The sequence below is a fragment of the Vanacampus margaritifer genome, chromosome 2 (assembly GCF_051991255.1).
Source record: "Vanacampus margaritifer isolate UIUO_Vmar chromosome 2, RoL_Vmar_1.0, whole genome shotgun sequence".
Classification (NCBI taxonomy): domain Eukaryota; kingdom Metazoa; phylum Chordata; class Actinopteri; order Syngnathiformes; family Syngnathidae; genus Vanacampus; species Vanacampus margaritifer.
In genome coordinates, this window is record NC_135433.1 from 55,807,457 (window position 1) to 55,835,218 (window position 27,762).

The window sequence follows — 27,762 nt, forward strand, 5'->3', positions numbered from 1 at the left end:
TAGAACATTCTCTTTTGAAAAGACGTCCCCTCCCCATCTCGTTGAGAGTGGGTAGGGGGAGGATCACTCACATCAGCATCCAGTGCTGATGTCACACTCAAGTCATGTCGACCCTTCCTCAGCACAATCAGCACCACCACCTGCTCTGTTTTTGCCACGATACGTAAGTAAACAAGCTCGGTTACTTGTGCGTCCTTACTTGCCTTGCCGTCGTTTTCCTTTGCATGTCGGTGTCTGCGGTCATAATTTATTGGCTGAATCAATCATAACGCTGCTAGGATATAGCGGGCCGTGTTGAGACGATTTTGTTGCGCAGCTGTCCATGGCGTGAAATGCAGCTCTCTCGGAGGCGAGACAAGTAGCATGGATGGAGTGAAAATGCGAATAAATAAATATATAAATAGGCTATCAAAGAAATTTGGGTTTATTAGAAATCGGAGCAGATGCAAATCCATTTGTCCACAAATACCTGAGCAAAGTGCCATTAACGAGCAGTTTGGATTACATTGTCAATAAATGTGTATGATTTTGTTCGTTATTACAACCCTGACTCAGGGTGTGTTGCGTTCACGTGCCGTCGGCTATCTGAAATACCACAAGGCAACGCAAAACCTGGTGATATTTTTGCAAGCACTGCAACAAACTGACCTCTATTGGATGCACAAAAGCGCACATGCTTCAAATACTCAATTGTTGTTGACTCTTAAACAACACCACACCTGTGTATATATATATATATATATATATATATATATATATATATATATATATATATATATATATATATATATATATACTGTATATCACATTTGAAGAACTGAACAAACCCTAAACTTTATTGGATATATTTTTTAAGTTATTCATTAAGCCTAATGAAAAGCAAAATGAATGTATTTTCTTTCATTGATCTTCTTCTTCTTCTTATGAAGAGCATTCAGATTGGAGCTGAAAATGAATGTATCTCAAAATCTATATGTTACATGCAAATGGGCTTTTTACTTGAGATAAAAGACTACTATAGCTGAATATTGGAATTTATGTGGAAGGTGTCAAGGTGGAAGTGGAAATTGTAGACATTTTTTTTTTTATTAAACTGCACACAGTTTCTATACAAATGAACAATACATGGATTATTGTTCTGGTCCTACAGTTAAAATGATCACAGTGCCATGCATGTGCACATAAAACTCAAGTGTCAATGGGTACAAAGATGATAAACATGCAGATAAAAAGGCGGGTCCAAGATGTCACAACAGTGACAGGAATATTTTCTCTACAGCTGTATCAGCATGAAGCGACACAGTAGTGCTGTATTGACTTTCATTTGTTTCTCTTCTTGTCATCTCTTTTAAAATATGTTACATAATCACCATCACAATACAAAGAAGACATATGACAGCAGTTGGGGTGCGGAAAACCACCCTCTTTATTGTAATAAGAGACATATCTGTTTCAAATATAGAGCGCATAGTGTTGCTGAGCTTAAATAAAATGTACTATGTCAGAACAGCAGTGCAGAAGGTTGGAAATTTTGTCCTTAGTAATTGCAAAAAACTAAGTAAATGTGGGCCTATATTTAATGACTCCACTGCTGCCTGAATTGTAGACATAGTAGTTAAAATGCAACTTATCCCCCTATTTTATAGATGCCTATGATACGTTAAGCATGATGTGCCACACCAAAAATACGTCTTGTCTCAGCACTGCACTAAATAGTCTCTGTCTCCATCAGATAAGAGCTTCTGAGTTTCAGTCTTGGCTGGACCTTTTCTGTGTGGGTTTTAGCCAGGTCCTCTTACTGTATATGATTGCCTGTTAGATTAATTGAAGACTCGTAATTGCCCATGAGTATGAAAAACTGTTTATATGTGCCCTGTGATTCAGTGCCGACCTGTCAGAGTATCTAAACAACTCCCGTCACCTCAAGTCATGGATAAGATCCAGCTCACCCATGTCAGTGAACAGGATCTGCCGGAAATGCGAACCCAACTCTGGCAGGGACCAAATAGCCCATATCAGGGGGTCCAGTTCCCTATACTCCTGGAGCACTCCCCACGGGACTCCCTGAAGGCCGAATACCTTCTCCAAGTCCTTAAGCAAATGTAGACTGGTTGGGCAAACTCTCGTGCACCCTCGGGGACACTGTTGAGGGTGTAGCGCTAGTCCATTGTTCAACGCTCAGGATGAAACCCTCACCTTATCCTGAATCTGAGTTTCATTGTAGCAAAAAACATCCGCACGGGTGACTTGGGTTGTGGAATATCAAATAAGAGCATGAGAAAAGATTCTATTTTATTAGTTCCACTAAATAACTAGCAATGATAAATGGAGACTTATTTTTTAATTAAACACCCCGCTCCTTCTCACAAGTAAAACCACCAAGCTCAAGGTGGGTGGTTTACTCCATCTTCTTTAGGTTACACAAGCTGGATGATATCCAAGAGTATTGAAGAGTAACAAGAGCTTTGCTTTCTTGTGTGTTTGGCTATGCTTGTTCAGAGATAATCAAGGGACAGATATTGTTTAAAATGGAATTTGTATATACAGGTGAGGGAGGGACGAGACTTAAGGTGGTGAAACAAGAGCGCATGACCAAATTCACACATGAAATCTATAAAAATGTCCTGGCTGTTGAGTAATGTAATTTTGGTTTGACCAGGAAGTGGAGAGAAAGCCTAACACAAGCTTCCACATCTTCACTGACAAATAATGCCCCACTGAACCTGACATTTTCATTAAAATCTTGCATAACTTCTGCCCTGTGTGTAAATCCAAGTTTATTATTAATAAAATTACCACCAGTCAGTGCTGTTCAGAAACCCAATTGCCCTGCTAATGGCTAATTGTTAGTGCAACAGTCATGTCATCATACCTTCATCCGTTTAGGTCATGCTTCAGTGTGCTTTGTGCAGCAATTCTAGTGCTGATTATCAATCAGTTTGTGTTAAGTTGGTCTGTGCAGAGGGGTGTACAGAGGTCTCTCTTTTGAAGGGATGAGATCTTTTGCCAAGTTGTAATCATATTCTCTGAAGGCTATAGACAGAAAATTGTTATATTCCTTCATCTTTTTGTTTTTCTTTATTTCCAGGTGACCAGACATTTAATTACCTCCTTTTTTTCCTTTTTTTTTTTTAACGTATCTATGGCTGTATTTACATTAAATTAGGGGTGTGAATTGCCTAGTACCTGGCGATTCGATTCGTATCCCGATTCATAGGTTACGATTCGATCCAATACCGATTAATCCCGATACAAATCTATAAATTGATTATTGCGATTTTATTTATTTTTTTACTCAAATTTAGAAAATACTAATCAGTAAACTTGTTCATGTACACTGTAAGATTTGTATGAAAATGTATTTATTTATCTGAAAATTCAGGCTTATAACTGAGCCACTGCATTTAACAAACAGGTTGCAATCTGTTTCATGTTTGAACAGCACTGAAATAAAATATTAAGGCTTAATGTTCCATTAGTATAACATTTTTCCATGTTTAATGTGTGAATCCTAACCCTAAATAAGACGTTTTGTTGAATATTCCCATAAAAAATTTATGTTTAAAAATCGATTCGGCCGCATATCGAATCCATTCGAGAATTGCGCACAGTAATATTGCGATATATTTGTTCTAGCACCTACATTAAATTGTTTAAGTGACAAGATAGATTAAGCTGGAATTATTCTTCCATGCATTCATTTTCTGGAGAGCTTCTGCCCTCATTAGAATCACGGGTGAACAATTTAGAGTCTTCAGTGAACCTAGCATGTATATTTTGGAAATGCGGGAGGAAGTAGCCTACCTGCAGAAAACCTAAAAGCAAGGAACAGACAGTGCAAGGATGGAGCCAAGATTTCAACCAAGAACCTCAGAAATGTGAGGCAAACATGCTGAGCACTAGCTCAGTCTGCTGCCTTTTAATTCTTGTGATATATATGTTTTGCTTGATAATTGCAAACCTTTGTGAATGTACAAAACTTTTTTTTTTTTTTAACTGTTATGGTTTTACAATATAAAACTAATACATATAAACATGCGTAGCATACTGATCAAGAGTAAAAGTGCAATCTTTTTTGGGGGGTGGGGGGCAATTATACTGATCATTGTGATGCTATAAAAGGCAACTCTTCAGTTTTTGTGCTTGACTGCAGGGGGTTATTATGTGCAGCATAATATGTTGGCCCATTAATAAATGAAAAAAACATGTGAGGAAAACATATGGCCATGTTCTGATCTGCCCTTGGCTTGCACTGAGTATGTGTCATGCAATAATGCTGACTGAAAGTGGAGCAGGAAATTTAGAGGAAGGAAGGCGGCAATGCACGTTTGCAGTGTGTGGGATGAAAGTGAACGTGTGAGAGAAAGAAAGTGTGGGCTGATGGAGTGGGAGTTATGCACATGCCACATGCATGGTTTGACCTCTTTGCCTCTATGGCTATTGCTGTTTTAGGTACCACACACACACACACGCACGCACACACACACACACACACACACACGGTTGAATGTGTATCTTCTGGCAGGTAGACAATACCAGGTCCAGTTGTTCAAAGGTAATTTGGACAGTTTTAACAATGGATTGGATCAATTATTAAAAATAGGTTGTATAAAACCAAAAACAGATTCTGAAATTGGAATCACCTAATCCAATTTTGGTTTTAATCTGGATCAAACCCTCAATTTGTGTTTTAAACTTTTTTGCAGGATTAGGATAACATTGTTTACCCGCAAAACAACAACAACAACAAAACAGGATTATTCGGATCTCAGAAGTAGATGGAGTCAACAATCCTAACAGGTGAAATAAATAACATTTATCATTTATTTATTGAGATTTTATTGAAGTGAAACCACAAAAATGAAACTAGAAAAATTCCCGCGGAAATTTTGAATGGGACTGCTGACTCTTGTAAATGAGCTGAACAGTTTAAAATTTAAACGACTAGAATCGTTTAAGAAATGTGGAAGTTAACCATAATCAACATCAACTAAAAATATCTCATCAAATATCTTATTATATGATATTTAAATATCTCAAATATCCTTTAAGAAAAATGCACTTTCACGCACACACATTTGACTTTGTAAATCAGCTGAACAGTTTAAAATTCAAACGACTGGAATCGCTCAAGAAATGTGGAAGTTAACCATAATCAACATCAACTAAAAGTATTTCACTGTCCCTGAAAATGTATTTAAAAAAATGTAAATGAGCTGAACAGTTTAAAATTCAAACGACAAAAATCGGTCAAGAAATGTGGAAGTTGACCATAATCAACAGAAACTAAAAATATCTCACTGTCGCTTTAAGAACGCACACCCATTTTTGACTTGGAGCCATCACGCGCCCCACATTCCATTGAGATTGTATGAGAGACGCACCCCTTGAACAAAAGCCTCTCACGACTTAACGGTTTAAGATACAGATTCAAGAAATGGCTCGTTAGAACGGCAAGGGTTTGGGGAACACGAGCATGTTCTCATTTTTTTAATCGGATGAAAAATGACCAAATGAGAGCAGGTTGAAAACTTATGATTTATCAGAAATGAAGAGCGAAAGGCGCCTGAATTTAACATGGAAGAGATAGGCGAGTTCGTCCGACTTGTCCTCGCTTAAAGTGAAAATAAAGGTACTAAATGACACCTTAGCCAAATAAAAGTTAGTTTGTCTGAAAGAAGACACTCGTGACTACAAAATGTGAGAATTTGATGTCTAGTGAGCAAAGATTGTGGCCATGGTGACGAGTTGAAGTGAAACTTTTGCAAATAGAAGTAGACTTTTCTTTTTTCCCGCCACTCTAAAGTTAATTGGTCAACAGAGTGCGGTAGAAGCCTATTTCACTCACTGTCTTTGAACCCGCACAGGGGGGAGAGCTTTCATTCCTTTCGAAAAGATTTCGACACTGAGCTAAAGATGGGAAAAATTCCTACAAAATGAGCTAAAATTTGTATCGGTCGGATAACGTATGCGTGCGCAGCGTGTCTTGGAAAAAGGTGCTTGATCTGTAATTTGTTCCCCCTTTCTCCATTCATTTCCTATGGGAGTTTTTTGGGAGTTTTTGGGGAATTGCGTCGCCATGGTAACTCAGAATTCCTAGAAAAGTAATGCCGCACCGAGTCAGATCGAACCGCATCGTTTGATACCTCATTTGTCCCGGTGTGATCTACGGTACGGGCCGCATTTTTGCGGAAAAATCTCGGGATTTTCTAGGGTGGAGAGTAATATGTGCTGCTTTCAGCAGTCCCATAATTATACAACCTGGCAAGCCACGCCCACTTTCTTGAAAAAGAAACTGGGTCTGGACAGTCGTCCATAGACAGCGATCCGGCACCGGCCGAAAACAGGCCGGCCAATCAAATTTGTCTATTTGCGTGACGCCGTCTTTGCTAACGCTGTTTGAATATCAAAACTCAAGACACCATGAATCTTCAAAATTTTCCCGCAACATCAATATAAGTCTGTCTCTCTTCGGCTAGTAGCCATGTTGGATTTTTACTTCGTCGCTACAACAAAAAAAGAAGACTTCAACGAGTCGCTTTCTGACGTCACATCCGCTCTTCGCTCATTGATTTATTCCACTGTCTGTTAGCTCAGGTTTGCCCCGCCTCAGAAATGCAATTGATAGGACGGTTGACCAGACTAACTCTCCGGCAAAGCCGCGAGTGAGTCTGGATTTCCAGGCTAGAAATGATAGACTACTTCACACTGTTAAAGTAGAAGTAAATATTTCTCTGAAAAGCTAAAAAATAATAATAATAATAAAATAAAATGAAGTAAATTAACGCTAATTGGAAACTTATCATCATATTTAAAGAACAAAGACAACAACAAAAATGTAGGTGTTGCTTGAATAGATACGATTACAAGTGCATTTGGTCTGGGAAATCTAGTCACCCCTAGGAAAACAAACAAACTGATTAGCCAGGCTGGCACAGCTCTCACCACATTACTCATAGTTAATTTGTCCACTCCTATACTGTCATCAACAGCTTTGTAAAAAGACCCAGATGCACAGAAGCACAGAACAAAGAGGACCCTGTTCTTCCACACTCCTTATTGGTTCTGCGTTGAAGCTGTGATCTGACAAGTTCTGCAATGCTTTTAATATAAGAATTTGCTAAATAAAACCTAAACCACTTAAACTGCCATGCCAAACAAATATGATAATGATGCTAATAGAGAACGTCTTACACAAGAAACTGAAATAGCAGAGGTACAAATTCACCTGGCAGATTATTTTTACATTACTTTAACCAAACTGCAGCAAACCAAAGCCAAAATTTGAGATCCTTCTCCTGAATCCAAAGCTTGGTCATTCCACAGAAGAAGACTGAACGCATGATTCATATCCCTCACAATTTTAGGGAAACACATTTTTTTTATCGGAGTGTATAATGTTCAGCTTCAATCGCCAATCAATCATAGGACACACATTTACATTGTCATTGAATGGAAACTGAACACAATACTCTCATGGAGGCCGGTAAACCACCACATATCATCAGTCACTCTTTTTAAATGCAATACATTTAACCACTTTCATATGGGGTTTTAAGATGAAACAGTCACTAAATGAAAACTAAAAATAATTTTAACTCAAAATTTCACCAGGGTACAACTACATTTGGGCTTACCCTCCTGGCTTTGCTTTGACAAAGGTGGGGGATCTCTGAGAACACAAGGTTAAACATTATTCAAATTTCACGGCTGCCTGTTCATTGAGGTTCCACTGTGTGGTGAAGAATTCAAAGATACAGTTGAATGGCCTCTTCCTGATTTTGTTTCCCTGACCAAAACCTTATTACTTCCCTCTCCGACAGATAACTGTTGATGGAAGTATTTGGCACAGCAGAGCTCGAGCTGTTGCGAAGTGGCGAAGGGCTGCGAGATGACATAGACATGTCGGCGATCAGCTGGTCGGCTGACCACCTCCAAGATGATAGTATGTACCCAGCGTCAGGACTGGCCGTGGCTGCGGCGTATCATGACATTAAGACCCGTCTTGCCAGTTTGGAGAGGGAGAACAGCAGCATCAAGAGGAAACTCAAACAATACGAGGTCAAGGTGCAGATTAGAACATAAATGAAATTTGGAAATGTATTAGCTTTATGCCAAATCAGTCAATGTTCTTGTTTTCTCTCTTCTCTTTCAATAATTGCATATAGTTTCCGATCAATACGTTTGGTGAGGAGAGAGTGTACTTCTCCTGTCAGCCCATTATTAAAGATAACAATGTCATCCAATCAGAGACATCCAATCTGCAACACAGGATCAACTCTCTCACCCAAGAGGTACAGTTGGCTTTTTATTACCAACTCATACAATTGGAATTATACTTTTCTACCAGGATTGTTTATACAAAGTTGTTCTTACAGACTTTGTTTCCTCATTATGCACTTTCTGTTATTCTACATGTGTTAAAGTAAAGTTACCATTTTCATCTCTGCATTTTAGAAAAATCTGAATGCAGATGAGGACAACTGGTAGTGTAGTATTTCACATTGATGACCTTTTGGCATTGGATTAAGTGAGATAACAGTGAAATGAAATAGATCTTTAAATTAAGATTTGACAAACTTGGACTAGCATCAGAAGAACAAAGATTCTTATGGAGCCATATGTTTGAGCAACAATAATGACACAACACAGATTAACAGTTGTGTAGCAACGCATGTATTGTTACAACATTAAAAAAAACAATGAAAATGGTGCGCACCAAAAAAAATAGCTCAGTCCTTTTAATTAAACTCAAATTGTTGGGGCCCTTTCTATAAAGTTCACTTGTCCTGTCCTGTCCTCAGTCACGTCCAAGGGTAAATCCAAAAGATGTATGAAATGTTTGTACTACCATGTCTGTGTCACGGTCTGTGTCACGGTCTGGCCACGGAGCGGAGTTGAGTCCGTCGGCGTGTGGAGTAGAGGACCCAAAGTGCAGGGAGGCAGGAGAACCACGGCAGGAGTGCGGGTTAGACTGACGTATTTTACTGTACCAAATCAAAATCAAAATGACAGAACGAACTCCGGGGGTGACCGTGACAAGCGGAAATGATCCCACGCCGACTGATCACCACCCGGGAATTAAATACACCCACACTAATTAGGAGACTAGTCACACCTGGGGCCAGGCACAAGTGGCTGAGGGCCTGGATTGGTTAACCCGCGGAAGGGCGCGAACCCACTTAGGGCCCTCAACCAAAGCCAGATCTTCCCAGACATGACAGTACCCCCCCCCCCCCCCCCTCCTTAAGGGACGGATCCCAGACGTCCCAAACAAAAGTCTACGTCTGTAGCGGGACCCGGATGAAGGCTCCGGCGTAGAGTCCAGAGGCTGCAGCGGCACAGGCGATGATGCCAGGGGCTGCAGCGGCACAGGCGAGGATGCCAGGGGCTGCAGCGGCACAGGCAAGGATGCCAGGGGCTGCAGCGGCACAGGCGAGGATGCCAGGGGCTGCTGCCGCACGACGTGCGCCGCCAGAACGGGAACCGGTGGCAGCCGCAGGACGTGCGCCGCCGGAATTGGAAGCGGGCGCTGTACGGGGGCCGCCAGAACTGGCAACGGGCGCTCAACTAGCGCCGCCGGAAACACTGGCAACGTGCGCTACGCGAGCGCCGCCAGAACATCGGCAACGGGCGCTGCCATCAGCGCCCCCGGAAACACTGGCAACGGGCGCTACACGAGCGCCGCCAGAAACACTGGAAACGGGTGCTACACGAGCGCCGCCAGAACACTGGCAACGGGCTCTGCACGAGCGCCGCCAGAACTGGCCACGGGCACTCCCCACGCGCCGCCGGAAACTGGAAGCGGGCGCTGCATGCGCACCGCCGAAACAGGAACGGTACCTGCCTCTTGGTCTGCTGGGTCCGTTTATGGTGGGATAATTCTGTCACGGTCCGGCCACGGAGCGGAGTTGAGTCCGTCGGCGTGGGGAGTAGAGGACCCAAAGTGCAGGCAGGCAGGAGAACAACGGCAGGACCCCACTCAGGGCCCTCAACCAAAGCCAGATCTTCCCAGACATGACAGTCTGCCTCCCAGTGCAGAGGACGTAAGATTCAGTCCGGGTTTCGGCCTTCCTGGGTGGAGTTTGCTCTCCCCGCACTTGCATGGGTTTTCTCCGAGTACTCCGGTTTCCTCCCACATTTCCAAAGACATGTGTGGCCGGTTAATTGTACACTCCAAATTGTCCATAGGTGTGATTGTGAGTGTGGATGGTTGTTCATCTCTGTGGGCCCTGCGATTGGCTGGCAACCAGTTCAGGGTGTACCCCGCCTACTGCCCAAAGCCAGCTGGGACCCTTGTGAGGACAAGCGGTTAAGAAAATAGATGGATGGATATATCCTACTAATTATTTGATATCCAAATTTGTCAAAAATAGTAACCTTTGTGCTTTTTGTGAAAATGAAGTTGAAACCGTATCTCATTTATTTTATGACTGTGTGATAATGAAACAATTTTGGCGTGATCTAGTGGCCTTCTTCTTTAAAACCTCTCATCTAAAAGATGTAGTTTGCTACTATAAGTTATCATATATTTGCTACTAATGTGAACTTTGGATGAGCCTACTAATCAAACGGCTCAAAGGTCTAGATTTAGTTGACTGTGTTTTTGATGAGTCACACAGCCTGGGACAGCAAGGAAACAGGAACTGCGCCCAATCACGAGGATGATTACATTTTCGGTGACAGTTGACAGATTAAAAATGTTTATACTTGCAAACACTTACAAACAATCAGACAAATGTGTTATTTTGAAAATCATGTGTTTCCCCACCCCTTTAGAGGTGCAATGCACTCATTCGGATTCAGAAACCACCCCAAAATAAAAAAGAGCAGGAGACAGAGAGTGGCTAGAGTGGTTTGAGGAGTCTGTGACTGGACACCACTCTGCTCTCCTCGCGAGTAAGAAACCCAAAAGACTTTTCTCATCCTTGTGTCTGTGTATTTTAAAATGTTCTAGGTTGCTTTAACCTGACAATAATTTTGAATATGTATTTAATTTTGTTATTCTTTATGCTAAGTTTTTTATTCACAAACAAAATTGTTCCAAGTCCTACCCCAGATTTGTGTGTTTCCTTCTGGAATTGAAATCTATTTTCAAAGCTATAAAATTAATCAACAATAAAAAAAAGCAGTAAATTGTCAAATCTCTTGGATGTTTTTCACCTATGCAAATGCAAATGCAAATACAATACAATAAGATACAATAATTATCTTTCTCTTTTCAGTTGGTTTTAAACAAATGTTATTTCTATTTTCTCGGTCTACATAAGTAGATTTTACTTCTTAACTTAAATTTGAACCTGGATTTTACAGATGACTTCCTACTCATTTCTTTCTTAATACAGTAATGTCCGTCTTTACATTGTGATTGACCGGTGACAGGTCTAGGTTGTAGATGTGTTCCCTGCATTAGCTGGCTTATATTCTGGGCCAAGATCCTAAAAAGCAGCGGATCACCAGTGCAATATGCAGACTTGTCAACCGTCTAAGAAGGCCCCGTCCACACGAAAGCCAGTTTCAATGTATCCTCACAAGTTTCTAACCGTTCAAGCCGTTCGTCCACATTACTTCGATTTCGGAGCTTGAAACCGATCACTTTTGAAACCGGGCTCCAGAGTGGAAAGATTTCAAAACGCGCCCCATACCCGTCCGTCTTGACACCATATGCAGGATACTCCTCCAGCAATGGCGTAATGGTTGCAGCTCGATGACGACGCATTGTCACAGATTGCTGACGAATGCGCCAATTCTCGCGTGTCTGCGCGCGAACAGTCAGTCTGTCAACAACAATGGCGGATAGCCGTGTCGTAGTCGTTTTGTGCAGCCTCCTTAGCTTGCTTATGCTTTTGCAACAAAATATTTAGCTTTTTTTATTCCCACGTTCAACCAGCGGTGTTGTACTTGAATCACCCGCCATTGTCACTTCTCCTGTGTTCGTCTTCTTCATGTTCTTTTGATACATGCAAAGCCATGTTCTGTAGATTGCAATAAAGTTTTTTTCTTTTTAAAAAAGTGTCCGTCTTCTTCACTGATTCTTCTTCTACGCTTTCAGTTAACTCCCTGTGGCTGCACTACAGTGCCACTCCAGACTTGGCTTATACATTACAGCCGTTAAATGTCTTCAGCGTCTTCTTTTGGACACAAGCAAATCTTGAAATGCTTCTGTGTGTACGAGATTTGTTTGAGTAACGAAGCCGACTTTGCTTCCGTCTGGACGGGGCCTAAGTTAACAACGCTCACTGTGTTTTTGAACTTGTTTCTCCCTGTCAGCAGCCATTGTGTGTGCCATTTTTCAAAAATGTTTCTATGTTTTTAATTGAAAGAAAAGTGCAGGTCTCAGCAGGCCTTCAATGCATTTGACTCACCAATTGTTTGCTCAGGCGATGAGGTCAGGAACCGGGTTATGGGTGTTGTGTAGTTTGTAGAGTTGATACATAAACAAAACTAATATTTTCAGCTTGAAATATTGCAGAATATCAAACAATGTTTAAATAATACGCGCCATGGCGGGGGTGGATGGGGGGCGGGGTGGGCGGGTCGTTGGGGGGATGTGTCCTGCTTCTTCCTCTGGTCATTGAATTGGTGGAGGCTGGTGTCTGTGGATCTCACTCTGCTTTGTCTGTCTTTCCTTCCTTCCTTCCTTCAGTCTCTCCTTTGGTCTCTTGAGGTCTCCCTGATTTGTTGGAATTTAGATGTTTCTGGAGTTGGTGAAGGACTCTGGTTGGTGGGTGGTGGGTGGTGTCTGGTCAGTGCTGGATTTCACTTTCCTTTCTTTTCTTTGGTCCTTCCTCGGGTCTCCTGACGGCCTCACAACTCTGGCTGGATTCTGAAGTGTTCGGTTTAGGTGAACGGTATGGGATTTTTTAATAGGTTTTAGGTGAACTAATGAATACACACTCACGCACACACACACACGCACGTGCACAAAATTAAAATTAATAATAATAAAAAAAAGAGAGCAATGATGATCACATGTCAAATCGGTAAAATTACCGAATGAACAATACTGAGCTCTCCAGGAATTTTTTTTTAAAAAATGACAAAAAATTAAGAGATAATGGCTCCAACAGCCATGTGTTTAGTAGAAGTCAGTACAGTTGTACAGTTGCTAAATATTTAATTATCTTAATCTTTTCATTTGAATTTGGTTATGTTCCTTAAACACGTCAGGAACATTTATGTTAAAATTTTCAAAAAATAAGAAAAAATCCTATGGCATGTTGGAGTACACATGGTAATTGTGTTTACTTGGCATTAGGATTATGAGTGAGCTTTCCATTAAAAAAAACATTAATTAAACCTACGGCTAAATGGTTCCAGTTGTTGGACTCAGCCGTTACAAAATTTTACTGGAATAAAAAAAAAAGCAAAGATTAGTCTATCTACTCTTCAGAAAAGTAAATCCAAAGGTGGTCTAGAGGCACCAAATTTTATGTACTACTATATAGCTAACCAGCTACAATATATCGTTCTATGGGCACAACCCAACAGAGACACTAACTGTTGGCTGGAACTAGAACAGAAGGATTGTAATAACCTCAGACTTCTAGATTTACTCTTTATTACAACATCGATTAAGCGACATAATTGTTTTAAAAACCCAATGATTTCCGCCACCCTGACTGCCTGGTGGAAGGCACTAGAAATTACAAAAGCCCAAGTGGAGCCCTGTGGGCTTTCTCCCCTATGGCATAACCCCGACTTAACAACCAACCGTTTTATTTAGGTGTGTGGGAGCAGAAAGGAATTACACATCTCCACCATCTCTTCTCAGATAATATGTTTATATCATATACATCCTTGCTCCAAAAATACAAAATAAAAAACTGAAATTTTTTACATTATCTACAAGTTAAAAATATGATAAAGAAAAAAATTCCAACACTTCGGGGTACGCTCCAACCGCCTGTTTTAGCTAAAGATATTAACAAGCTTTCTCCGACAACAGCAAAAAAACTTTCAAAAATATATAAGTTACTTTCATATACTGATAAAATGTCTTTACCCATCTCAAAATGGGAGACAGACTTGTCTATAGCACCGGAATCTGACTTTTGGATTCAAGTTTGTGAAAACGCATTTAAAATGACAAAACACACAAATTTACAACTTATCCAATATAAAATTATTCACAGAACATACATTACTCAATATATGATGAAGAAAATGGGACTCTCAAACTCCGACATTTGTCTCCAATGTTTACAAAACACTAGACACTTATGTTCATGCTTTATGGTTATGTACTCCGGTTATGTATTTCTGGACTAAAGTCTTAGAAAAACTTTCCGCTATTTTGGACTGTAGGATACCTTTATCTCCAAAATTGTGTTTGCTAGGTGACCTAACAACAACTGACTTACCACATAAACAATTTCAATCTACACTTGTAGCCCTTACTATCGCAAAAAAAACATTTTTTGTTAACTGGAAAAATAAACAAACTCTGAATATCGACCAATGGTCTAACCTCCTCATGAATCACATTTTAATGGAAAAAATATCTGCCTCAAATAAAAACCAAATATCAAAATTTATAGAAACATGGTCTACGTATATAGAATTTTTTAACCTAATTCTGGTTACTTACAGTAATTCTGCCTGTTAGAGAGAGACACCACATCGTGATAACTTACATTGATGTTTCTGCATTTGGCAATTTATTATTATATTATATTATTAGTATGGTATTTTTTTTTAATAGGTTATAGGTGAACTAATGAATACACACACACTCGCACGCACGCATACACACACTCACCCACATACAAAAAAATAAAATAAAATAATATATATATATATATATATATATATATATATATATATATATATATATATATATATATATATATATATAAAAGGAGAGCAATGATGTCATGTCAAATCAAATGAACAATACTGGGCTCTCCAGAAAAAAAGAAAAAGGACTATGAGTGAGCTGTTGCAAGAAATCATCCCCCTTAGGGATGCCTGGATCCTAAAATTTTGAGAACGCCCTTTTTAAATTCTCTCTCTCTCTCTCTCTCTCTTGCTCTCTCTCTCTCTCTCACTCTCTTTCTTTCAGCTCCAGAAGAGCAAAGATAGGGAGGAGCAGTTGGAGGACGTAATTCAAGCTTATGAGAAGATTCACCTCGAGAAAAGCAATGTCCAGAGAGATCTTGACAAGATGGTTAACACACACACATACATAATGCATACTCTATTATTTATTGTGGCTCTCTTAATCTGGTTACCAGTTCAACATATTTTATATCTTAGACCACTCTAGCAGAGCAGCATATGGAGCAAATCTGCAGTCTGGAGGCAGCTCTGAGACAAAGAGAAAATTCCCTTCAAAAACTCAACGCTCAACTCCATAACAAAGATGCACATCAAGGTCAACCTCATTCAATCCTGGTTGTACCTAGAGGTGAGTTAGAAGCAGCTCATTGGCCTCTCAATGTAACATGCAGCACTGATGAATAACAACTCCATAGATAGATAGATAGATAGATAGATAGATAGATAGATAGATAGATAGATAGATAGATAGATAGATAGATAGATAGATAGATAGATAGATAGATAGATAGATAGATAGATAGATAGATAGATAGATAGATAGATAGATAGATAGATAGATAGATAGATAGATAGATACCCCTATTGTACCATGGGCAACATGGTTTGGATTGGAAGCCAAAAGCTTTTGAACAATATAAATGTCAGTACTTTAATCTGCCCACACAAGTAACCGGAATTCTTCTTTCAACCTGAGGGAAGAGAAGTCCAGTTTCATAAATGCTAAACGATTCCTAAATTATGTCTGGCAGCATGGCACACATTCCAAACATTACCACTGATTGAGGAGGTGTAATCCATATTTACCGGCCGGCCGTTTTGTCTGTGTGATGTTAAAAGAGGGCCGCTCGCCAACACTGCAGAGCTCCCGCAGTCTGGATGCTCTCTCAGACCTAAAGCTGCAGCGTCTTGAGGCCGAGTTGGAGGGAGCACTGCATCAGGCTGAGGGAGCGTGTCAGAGAGAGAAGGAGCTAAGAGTTGAGCTTCAGAGACTGCAGAAGGAAGTAGCCCAGCTACAAGATGCGCAGAGACACAAAGAGGTATGGCATTTTAGCACTTTCCCAAAATAGGCGAAGTTTAGTTCTCGTAGATGACACTTTAGATTGTACAATCATAGTTTGGCAAGTGGGAGGACAGATAAATAGCCATTTGAACCTGTTTAATCAAAGAAACCACTGGAGCTACAAACCCTTGGGACATATGAAATGAAGATTAATTATGTTTTCTTGTTTTTCTTTTTATTTCTGTTTGCAACACCCATTGAACCGGGCTGCCTGTCAGCACAGCCACCATATTGGATGTGGCGTTCACATTACCCATAAAATCGTCAAATTATATTCGTAAATTGAGTCAGAATGAAATAATGCAATCATAAGCAATGGTTTGATATTAATCCATTGAGTTCCGGCTTGATGACACTTTCATCTACAAGGAGCAAGACATCTTCACAAATTGCTTCACTTTACCACATCCAATACGGCTGCGGCATCTACATACTTATAATATGTATATATACAGTAAATACTTGCCAGTGGTTTTTTTGTGCTTAGGGCTCATAAAGTACAGTAGCATCAAATATATAGACAAAAGTAAGTACTGTCTGCAATGTATCAATAATTACTGGGCTTCCCCACAAATCTGAGGTCTGAGGGTTGTGTCTGCCCTGGGGTGTAACATGAACAGGAATGTGAATAAAAAAGAATTATGAATACAAATGCTGTGAAATAATTATCTACAAATAAATTAAACATTGGTATGAGAGCATTTGTAGTTAGAAGATGAATGAGTAAATGAGCAAAAATAAATAAAAAGATGAAACCATGCTCAGCAGTGATCAGTTTGTGTTGTTGTTTTTCCCTCTCTGTATGTGTTAAAAAATCTTAGCAGACCTATCTGGGATTCTGCTTCTTACATATCACTGTGACCCTTCAGATTGTGGATTATTGGTTTACTCAAACATCTATTAAAGAAAAAGTGGTTAATGAGAAAGCCATTAAAAGCCCAGGTTTAAATGTCTCAGCTACTGCGTATATAAAGTGATGAAAAAGTACTGTTGCTCACATCTCTCGAACAGGACTTGGCCCCACACTGTGAGCACTGCGATGTAGAATGGATCAAGAAAGCTGGGGATGAACAGTAAGTTCTGTACTTAAAACCTTATCATGGGAATGCCTGAATATTGGGGCAACCATTATATTGTGTTTCAGAGTTAACCTTGCATTGGCCTACACCGAGCTTACAGAGGAGTTGGGTCAAGTCCGAAAATTGGCTGTGAAACAAAGCGAACTTCTGCGTCAACTCCCACAGGAACCCAGTAGGTGCCTACCATTGCTTTCCACAAATGTGTAGCGATAATTGATGTTGTCTTTTGGACGAATTAGTAATTTGATCAGCGCTTGGGGAAGTTGTAATTTCCCCAACCGCTTATAGGGGCACCACGTTCTGTTTACTTTCAGTTTGGAGAAACCCAACGAATAAAATCCAAATTCTCGTTTATTTATTCATAATCTGAAGTCGCCACATTCAAAGTTTGTGGTTCTTTGTATTACTAAAATAATTACTAATCTACTTGGACACAAGCACGATTGAGACTGAACTAGATTTTTTTTAAAAAACATGCATTTATTCACTACGGTCACACATACAGAATCACAATACTGTCTACCTAACTATCATACGGTGAAAAAAATAAAAATAAAAGTGAACTAATGGAAATAAGAAAGGAACAATTTAACAAGGTTGAAAGGAAAGGTTTGACTTGCCAAATCTGTGAGATGTTTGAAATGGAAGTTGCACCAGCGATATGTCAAATTGGTCATGAGACGTGCAATTTACTGGAGTGAGGTGGGTCGAGCGGAGTGGGACGATCGGATGAAGAAAGAAAAAAGAGGAAAGAAAAAAACAAGGCAAAAATAAAAATTATGAAAAATTGTTCAGCAGTCGGACGCGCGCGACACAGCTCGACTCAAGTGCGGTCGGGAATTCAGCCGCAGTTGTCCTCTTGGCGCGGGGAGATCCGCGTATCAGCTGGCCGACACCCGCTCCTGAGGCCGAGATTTGCTGCGTGTCTGCGTCCTGAGGGAGATCAGCCGTTGAAACAGCTCTCGCTGTGATGGGACTCGGAGAGCAGGTGCGGAGTGACGCATTACACTTGCGCATGTCCGTTCAACTGTGATTGCTGGGTCCCAAATGGGGTCACAAAAAAGTTTGTCGGCGGCTGTGTTGCCGACGTGGGACCACCACACAAAAAGAGAAAATATGAAAAATTTAATGAAAAAATTTAACAAAAAAAGATGTGTCCGTCTGACAGTGCGCGCGCATGCCGGCTTCGTTGCACGGCGCCTCCGGTGCGATCGCCAAGTCCGAGACACTTGGTCGTTCAGGGAACCAAGGTGCCACGAGGTTGAGAATGTGGCATGGCACCGGGAAATCTTTTCGTCAGTTCGGGGCCGGACACAGGGAAAGAGGTGGAAAATAACAGGAACAGCGGCAGAAGACGAGAGAGCGAACAATAGTCCGAGCCCGCTTTTTAAAGTGGGAGGGCGTGGACTAGGAAAGGAGAGGAGAACCGCCCTCCAACTTTAACTCGACTCAACTCCAAGACTTCTTAAATTCCAAATTATTTAAAGAATTAATAACTAACAATTAAAATTTGGTCAGGCTGGCAAGTCAAGTTCTTCCAGGCAAAACATGTTATCGTTACACATATCGATTAATCCTGCGGCACGAGGTAATTTCGTTCTTTGCGGAGTAACTAAGAACTATCTTGAGGTTGACATACAGATGACATTCTTTTCCAAAACACAAAAAAAACATACATGGTGTAAAACATTCAGTTGTGCGTACATTCACTTGTATGTGATGAATTATTTTTTTAGGTGAAATGTTTAAGATTGTTTTGTGGTTCTCAGGAGTTCCAAGTGAGGGCAGTTTCAACTGTCCCCACTTGAAGGCGCTGTGGTCACATGTAACTTTAAAGAACGCTGGAATGTGACCATCTGGGTTCGTTTGAACATCTGGTATGGTTTATCTGTTGTTTTAATTCCCCCAAACAACAGGTGGGAGGATGGAGCCCCCAATAAGACACTTTAGTACCATAAACTCGTGGTTCTGGCGGGTGAAAAGTAAACATTAACATCCTGGGGAACATAGGTGACGGATGACTTCAAAAGGGTAGAAGTCACATTTGGCCTCGTCTGGTGAGGGTGAAACAGAAGGGAGGAAGCTTATCTCTCCTCAACCCCCCAGGTTTCACCTCGCACATATTTCCAAGAATGAAATGTTTGAGGAAGGGAGGACAAAAACATTTTTTTTTAGGGTGACTGGCAGTATTCGTTACAAATGTATAGTTGATATAAAATAATAATCACTCATCAGATGATTGAGTTAAAGATTAGATAGTCCAAAATCAAAAGTAAAGTCAGTACATGTACTATATGTATGAGCACATTCTCAAGACTTTCTATCATCTCATTTCTCTCTAATATTTCATGAAATATTTATCATTGATGACAGATGTTTTTAAAATCATGTAGGATGCTCAAGACAAAGGTCTTTTTAGTTGGTCAGCACTAAGGGTAATGCTTTTTAATCACCAGTGTCCACAAAGTGTAAGGAATGTGTAAAAACATTGGTGGTCGATTCAATTACAACTCAAACAGAAAAAGAGCAAGTTTTACAGATTTTATCAAACACAATTAGCTTGCAAATATGAATAAATACAAATAACAAAAAGCCATGTGACAAAAGGTTAACTTGTAACTTAAACCAAAATTACTGCAGCTGTAACTAAGGTAGGTGGACGGAGTGCCACGGGAGCAAGATACTAAAGTTTAGTTAATAATTAAACTAAACACAAGTACAGACAAGTACACTGTTGAAAAAAATCAAGTTATCAATTAACTAATACATCCTAGATGTCAATTAAGGAAATGTTCCAGTTAAAAATCTTAATAACGCAGTGGAATATGTTGAGGACAAAATTTAAAAAAACTTCATATGATATTGCAGGCAGCGTTCCCCACAGCGTCTCCATACGTCTGTCACATCAGGGATGAGCAGAGGGCACCAATGGCAAATTTGCCAAACTTGATATGCTCTGGTAAATGCTAGGTCGTGTTGCACAGTCTTGGGCTGGAAACTTGTGGATGTCGAGCCCTCATACCACCATCATGGACTTTGTTTGTGACATTGCGAGCATAAACTTGCACATTAGTGGCCTGCTGAAGCTCCTTTTGCAAGGGTACTTAATTGCACAAAGAAGGAGGTCCTGCTTCTGGGTTGTCCCCATGCTCTGGACACTGTGCTGGGAGACACAGCGTCCCTTATTGACGCAGCTCACATTGATGAATTTCAGCAGGTGGTAATCACCTCCTCATGGTACCTGCAGTAGAGGGAACCTGACAAAATGCATTTTATTTCCATTGTTGTACATATTTTCAACTAAAACAAATTATTTCCATAGTATATAGTTAATGTAGCACTTTGACTCTTGCGCGTACACTGTCGCTTGATCGCGCCATTCTTTTTCCCATACTCGCAATATTGTGGTCTATACCAAGCGGTTCAATAAACCTTTTTCACAAAACCCGGAAGTTAAGTGATTATTGTGTGCATCAACTTCCGGTGTCATTCACAGCAACTGAACAATGCCACGGGCGAAAAATAAAAGCCACTGTATCGTACTGTGATGCTCTTCCTGCGTTTTAAACTTTATTAAAGCAGCCTTAACTTTCATTTTATTTGTTTCCCTGCGACACGGAACTAAAACAGAAGTGGATTTGAGCAATTCAGCGGGATTAAAAACAACATTTTATTATCATGAAAGGGCAGCACACACGTCTAGCATTTCACCTCCAAGGATTTCGTGTTGGGGCTAAAGTGTCAGATGCCCGAAACCCGAGGCTGTTCCAAGCTTTTATCCTTGGAGTAAATTTACGCCGCCTCCTACGAGGGAATCTGTGTTTTTGATCGATGCTGTTGCAAACAAACGAGCTCTCACCGGAAACTTGGCAGTACATACTGGGATTATGACACACGTACAAAAACACAAACACACATCACACGTTGCCATCATCGTCATTGAAAACAGACTATAATACTTGAAAAAGGTCCTTTATATATGTACTATGAATTAGGCCAATTTAGGCCTACAGCAATCTCTTAAAATAGCAATATGATCAGTTTGTGTCATGTCTGGGTAGAGCTGGCTTTGGTTGAGGGTCCCGATTGGTCCTGAGTGGATGCCTGCCCTTCCGCAGGCTGACCAATCCGGGCCCTCAGCCACTTGTGCCTGGCCCCAGGTGTGACTAATCCCCTAATTTGTGTGGGTGCATTTAATTCCCGGGTGGTGATCAGTCCCTTGTGGGATCATTGCCATTGTCACGGTCACCCCTGGAGTTTGTGCTGTCATTTTGATTTTGAGTTATACAATAAAAGACGACAGTCTAACCCGCACTCCTGCCGTGGTTCTCCTGCCTCCCTGCTTTTTGGGTCCTCTACGCCACACATCGACAGTCACCACGTCGTTCCGTGGACGCACCGTGACAGTTTGTTTACGATTGTTTTTTCTGAAATTAAGCTACGGTCGAGCTACCCCTCCCCCACAATCTCTCATAAAGTACGAAGGTAACCGCTAACTCTGTTGGCCTATTTCATAGTAAGGATATAGAGGACCTTATTTAAGTATCACAGTTATAGTTATATAGTTATATGTTTTCAATGATGATGATGGAAACGTGTGATGTGTGTTTGTGTTTTTGTACGTGTGTCCCCTTACCAAAAAGTAGTATACTTTAAGTACATAATATAGATTATACTTAAATTTACTGGAGTTTATTTTTCTAGTGTACTTATTCTTGTACTAAAAGAAAACTTTAACTTGGAACATTTTAGTACACTTAAAAGTATACTTAAGTATATTAGTAAATATACTTAATCATACTTTCAAGTATATTCTATAATATACTTAAGTACACTATTATGTATACTTGGTGGTACACTTATGTCCACAGTTTAGTTTACAGCAAAAAGCCCAGTGATGAATTGACAGGGATTGAACCAGCAAAAACTGGTACTAAAGGTTGTGACTTTAACCTCTAAGCTATCCAGCCGTATGAGCTTTAATACTTTTTAAATAAATGTAACCTATAATTCTGGTTCCTTAGCTGGCTTCTAAGTATGTACTAAAGCAGGGGTGCCCAAGTTCGGTCCTTGAGAGCCCCTATCCAGTCTGTTTTCCATGTTTCTCTCCACTAACACACCTGATTCATGATCAGCATCGTTATCAGGCTTCTGCAAAGCTTGCTGATTAGCTGATCATTAGATTCTTTTCCCTGCTGATTGTCGGTGAGATGCATTAGACTCCACCTACCCACACGCTCCAAGGAAACTGAAACAGATGGGAAAATGACCAGCAGAGGGCAGCACAAAAGAGCATATGACACAATGCACAATTTGTGTTTTTTGATGTATTTGTCTTACCACCACATAATATATTCTTTGGTGTGTTCCGTGTATCTTCTCCCACTTTCCAGTTTGTCGACCTCCCTCAGCTCCTCAGCGTCTCTCTCCCCCATCCCCCCAGTGCACTTCCCTCACCCCTGAGAGGCTGCTGCCCTCTCCACCACCTCCTGTGCACAATGGCCCTGCCTCTTACTCGCACCAGCCAACCAGCAGCAATCTTCGAGCAAAATTCCAGGGTCGCCGTAGTTACTCGGAGGTAAATTTACCCCTAATATCACTGAACTTTGCACGCATCAGATTCACTTCTTGAGTGTTTCTATTTGTATATGTCCTAGGTTTCTGACCCATCAGCCATACAGAGACTCCCACCTCGCCTCATGAGGGACCCAGTATCTACCCTGCCCAAGCCCAGGTCCCTCTATGGAGACACACATACTTATGGACAATCCAAATCCCACCTCCGGACCCCTTTGGTGGGCCTGGTCAGACCCGCATCGGCTCATGGAGCTGGTGGGGACCAAAGAGTGAGATCAGAGAGAAATGGGGGCAGCAGTCTAAGCAGCAGTCCTCATCATCGTGCGCTGGATCTGGGCTTCCCTTTGACTACTGAGGTGTCGCTGAGAGCCTTAATTGAAGTGCAGGCGGTCAATCTATACTCTATTCATACTGTTCATCGTTAATCATCATGTTATTCTCTGATGCTTGTCATGTGTAGGTACATCATTTCTGTCACCTGGATGATGGACCAGAGCCAACCCCACTGGTGACACCCCCACACTCATCAGATGATGAAGAGGTGATGCCAGTGCAAGTGAAGCTTGATGGCTCCCTATTGTCTTTTAAAACATGCAAGAATGAATAGTGTTGCCTTTTACAGGATGCAGGCACTTACGTCTCAGCAGCCACTAGTCCTCCTCGAACACTTGGACCCATATCACTTAGGGAAAAAACACTCCACCCCTTGTTCTTGTCTCAGAGAAAACCTGGCCAAATTCCATCTTTCTCAGCCCCCGAGGGCCCCACCACACTCTCCTGCCATCTGCCTGCCTACATGAGCACTGAGCATGCTCAGTCATGGCCCTCCATCAATGTGAGTACAAACCAGTATAAAGGGTACCATGAAGCAAACAAAATATTTGTTTAGAAAATGGCAAACTTCTTAATGATGTGGTATCATCCTTGGCTGGTGTCAGACACCTTTCAAAGGTTCTGTGAGTATCGCTGGTAGTTTTGGAGTTATGCTGTTGTTAACTAAAATTAATTTAATTAATATTAGTCATGTATTTTATTTAAAGGTCTCTTGCTAAGAAGACAAGAAGCTCCCTCCCCACTGCTAGGTGTTGCTAGTGTGGAGCCTCGTGGAATAAATTAATAGTTGAAGAGAGATACTTAAAGCTACTGAACGTAGAATATTTAATTTTGAATCGCTACTGCCACCTGCTGATGAAAAATGAAACTGCGCATACTTTTTTTAAATTAATTTTTTTACATTATTTTATTTTATTAATTATTTTATTTATTTAACAATTTGAAATCAAAAGCCAAACATGGCAAACATTAAGCAAACAATCATCATCACAGTACACAATCTCAAAATAACAGTAAAGGAAAAGGGGAAAAAGGGAGAAAAAAATGAAAATAATGCCAGGGATCTTAAACTAAAAAATATTAAAAACACCAAAATGAGAACACAAAATTAAGGTCTTGATAGCCTTCTTATTTTTGGAAGTAGAGATGGACTGTAAATATACATCTATCTCTTTCAAAAACAGAAGAAAAAAAAGGTTTTGACTTTACACATTTACATTCATGAATATAAAACTTAGCAAGATAAATTAAAAGATTAATCAAATAATATTCTTTTTCAAATGAATTGTCATAGTTCCAAAAAAAAAAAACATTCGGTAAGGAAAGCTCAAAATTACAAAAGAATATTGTCCAAAATAAATTTGCAAATGTCCAAAACAGATGCACAAGAGTCTTTGATTGGGAGCCACACATGGAGCAGTTCAGATCCATATCATAACCAAATTTAACAAAAAGGGATTTCACAGGAAAACAACCATGAATCATTTTGAAAGACACTTCCTTTACCTTGTTCACTAAAAAATAATTTCTGAGGAAGGGTCCAAATTTTTTCCCAACATAAATTCTTTACACGACAGTTCCAGTATGATATTGCAGGTGACAGACACAATATCAGATTGGAAAAAAGCATTGATTTTGCGATTGTTTTTATGACAGAAAGGATTGAAACATAATCTATCAATTGGTGATTCAGTGATATCAGCAATAGGAGTGTTAGCTACAACACCAACGTGACCCCTATACAGCATTAATACACCAGAAGGAATAGCATAAAAAACTACAGCAAATTGTTTAGGCGTTACAGGCATCAGAAAGTGCAGAAGAAATTCCTCATAAGTAAATAACAAATGTCTTGGTTATTCCAAATTGAGTAACGGTGTGGTGAAAAGTTATGCTTGTAAATGAGTGACCAAGCAAGCAATGCCTGTTTATGGAAGTTTGATAAGCGAATGGGGATTCTTTCAATTTTATAATTACATGACAGCAGAAATGTTAATCCACCAATTTTGGAAAAAACATAGTTCCAAATTGAGAGGATTATTCAGAAAATACCTAATCCAGTTAATTTTAAATGTTTTATTTAAGGATTCAAAATTTAAGAAGTCCCCCTTTCTCATACATATTCATAACTACACTTTTTTTTATGTAATGCATTTTATTCTTCCATAAAAAAATTGAAAAGCATCCGGTCTATCTCTTTAATGGTCTTATTATCTACATACAATGAAAGGGCAACATAAGTAAGTCTGGAAATACCTTCTGCTTTACTTATCAAGGTTCTACCTCTTAAAGACAAATCTCTAAGAAGCCACATATTAAATTTTTTTTTTTAGTTGTTTCAATAATTGGTGCAAAATTCAGGGGACTTCTGTTTTTTCATCTTTGATGATAGATATTCCTAAATATGTAACTGTGTCTTTGACAGGAATGTTCAAAATCGAGCCAACAACAGAGTCTTTCAATGCCATAAACTCACATTTATTTAACTGCACATACCCTTCTTCACATACACACTGTGCACATTACGTCACATCCGCAGACAGAAAACTATTGGCCAGAGGCTTGCAGGTGTACCCGTAAGCAAAGTGCGCATTACGTTTGCGCATGCATGAAAAAAAAAGCGAGGCTACCAACTAACCATCATTTGAATGGCGTAGATTAGAGTGGTGACAGTCTTTGCGTAACTGTACACCTTAAAGTTTGCAAGTCAACTCCCAAAGTCAGTAAACCACATGCTATGCATGTTTAAAATACATTAAATAAAAAACAGCAACTTTCCAGCGGTTGAAATGTTAGAAATCAGAGCTCATTCCATTGGATTCAATTCATTTTCAATGACCGTATGGTAGTCTAGCCTACCCACAATGCACCACGCCGCTACCCATAATGCACTGTGCAGTCGAGATGCGCACTTCGTTTATTGTGAACAACTCTGGTGTTAATCCACTAATTAAAAAACATTTCAGTCATAAATGGTCAAATAAAAAGGCTACTGTTAAGATATTTTTGGGGAAAAAGTTACATATTGAAGTTAACCCCCCCAAAAAACTCGACAATAATATGTTCTACGCAGCCCACGCCAACCTGCATCGTAGGCAAGTGACGGTACCACTCCGCCACCTGGACCCCTAGTGGAATATGAGTTAAACATCAACATCCAGCAGTTTTGATCAAGATTAGATGGCAGCCATTTTGCCGCATGCTGTCGAATGAAAATGACATCACAGTTGCTCAGGTGTCAGGTAAAAAACAATCACAGCTCAGCTTCAGAAAACAGGTGAGCTGTGATTGGTATTTGCCTGAGCAACTGTGGTGTCACGTTAAATCGAAAGCAAGTGGCAAAATGGCCACCCTCTGAGATGGATAAAAACAACTGGATTTTGCTTCATAACTCTTATTCCACAAATATATTAATCAAAATGTCATGTTTAGACTAGTGAGGTCACATATAACATATTAGTGTCAAGAAATATTTATGGTGGACTTCCACTTTAAATGATTCAAATGAAAGCACTAACTAAATGCTGCTATTCATTAACTATGCAAAATAGTCATAGCAGCTGATATGGTCATAAAATTTGGCTGGACATTTTTGGTGATCCTAAAGAATCTTAAGAATTGGAAACAATTACTTTGTCACAAACATTTAGAGAAACTTTAAAATTCATAAAATTTCAATCAAATCAAGTTCTATAATTATTATATTCAAATTTCAATCCAAATTTTATAATAATAGTAATAAAAATAATAATAAAAAAATAAAAATATTAGCTTTGGGTTGAGTTTCAATACTTTCAACTCCACATCTTCTGCTTGCAGTTATGGATGGAGTCAGACGAGAGTGCTGTGCGAAGTTGTCCTCTGTGTCAGCTGACGTTCCCAACTGGTTACCCGGATGATGCCCTCATTCGACACATCGACTCACACTTAGAAAATAGCAAGATTTGACTCTCCCAATGAACACCATTTCCAAGTACTTTTTTTTTGTCTGATAAGTTTACAGACTTACAGTAATAGCGCTTGTTTTTTTGTCCAATATGTTTACAGACTTACAGCAATAGCGCATAGTCTTTGAGTTTACATACTTTGAACAGGGCTTCTTTTTTAATCCAGACTAAAATCCAACCAGCAACCTTTTTTCAACAAATTCTTCACAGGTTATATTCTGGATGTAAAGTTATTATTTTCTTGTCTGTTTTACATTATGTTATGAAAAACATATGATCCATCCTTACAGAGGACATGATATAATTTAATGCCATAATTTTCTCTTTCCTTTAAGAGTCAACTGATGCTAGAAAAGATGCAATTGCTTCATGATATAGAAGCGAATCTCAACTAGTGAATTTGCAAGAGGAGTATGAAGAAAGCAGTTATTTTCATCTCTAAAGTCAGATTTGTATGGGATTTGTAAAAACAATGCAAATGTAACCAATAAACAAATCTGGGCAATACTAACCATTCCATGGGACCAGTACCCAAATGGCACCAAAGCAAACTAGCTAATGCTTCTTCAGCAATATTTGTTTGAAATGAAGAAAGAACAAAAAAAAAAAGAGCTACATCAAAAAAATAAAGCTACTTGTAACTTCCACTTTGTTTTTGTTTAATGAAAGTGCCTTGGTTTAAATTAAATTCACTTTTAGTTGG

At 39.8% G+C, this 27,762-nt stretch overlaps 1 protein-coding gene across 3 annotated transcripts; it reads left to right on the forward strand.

Moving 5' to 3' along the window:
* LOC144044761 (TANK-binding kinase 1-binding protein 1-like) lies at positions 1-27,706 on the forward strand. Of its 3 annotated transcripts, none has more exons than XM_077559363.1 (13): positions 15-163; positions 7,824-8,067; positions 8,169-8,294; positions 15,065-15,169; positions 15,259-15,409; positions 15,901-16,100; positions 17,135-17,196; positions 17,268-17,374; positions 22,596-22,780; positions 22,860-23,135; positions 23,240-23,320; positions 23,402-23,614; positions 26,932-27,706. In XM_077559363.1, exons 2-13 carry the CDS (start codon positions 7,834-7,836, stop codon positions 27,058-27,060), a joined length of 1,869 nt encoding a protein of 622 aa, XP_077415489.1. In that variant the 5' UTR covers positions 15-163; positions 7,824-7,833; the 3' UTR covers positions 27,061-27,706. The 3 variants fall into 3 exon arrangements, with proteins under 3 accessions (XP_077415491.1, XP_077415489.1, XP_077415490.1); XM_077559364.1 differs by having other exon boundaries at positions 7,824-8,061; XM_077559365.1 differs by lacking the exons at positions 7,824-8,067; positions 8,169-8,294 and having other exon boundaries at positions 1-163.
* Positions 27,707-27,762: the final 56 nt, after the last annotated feature.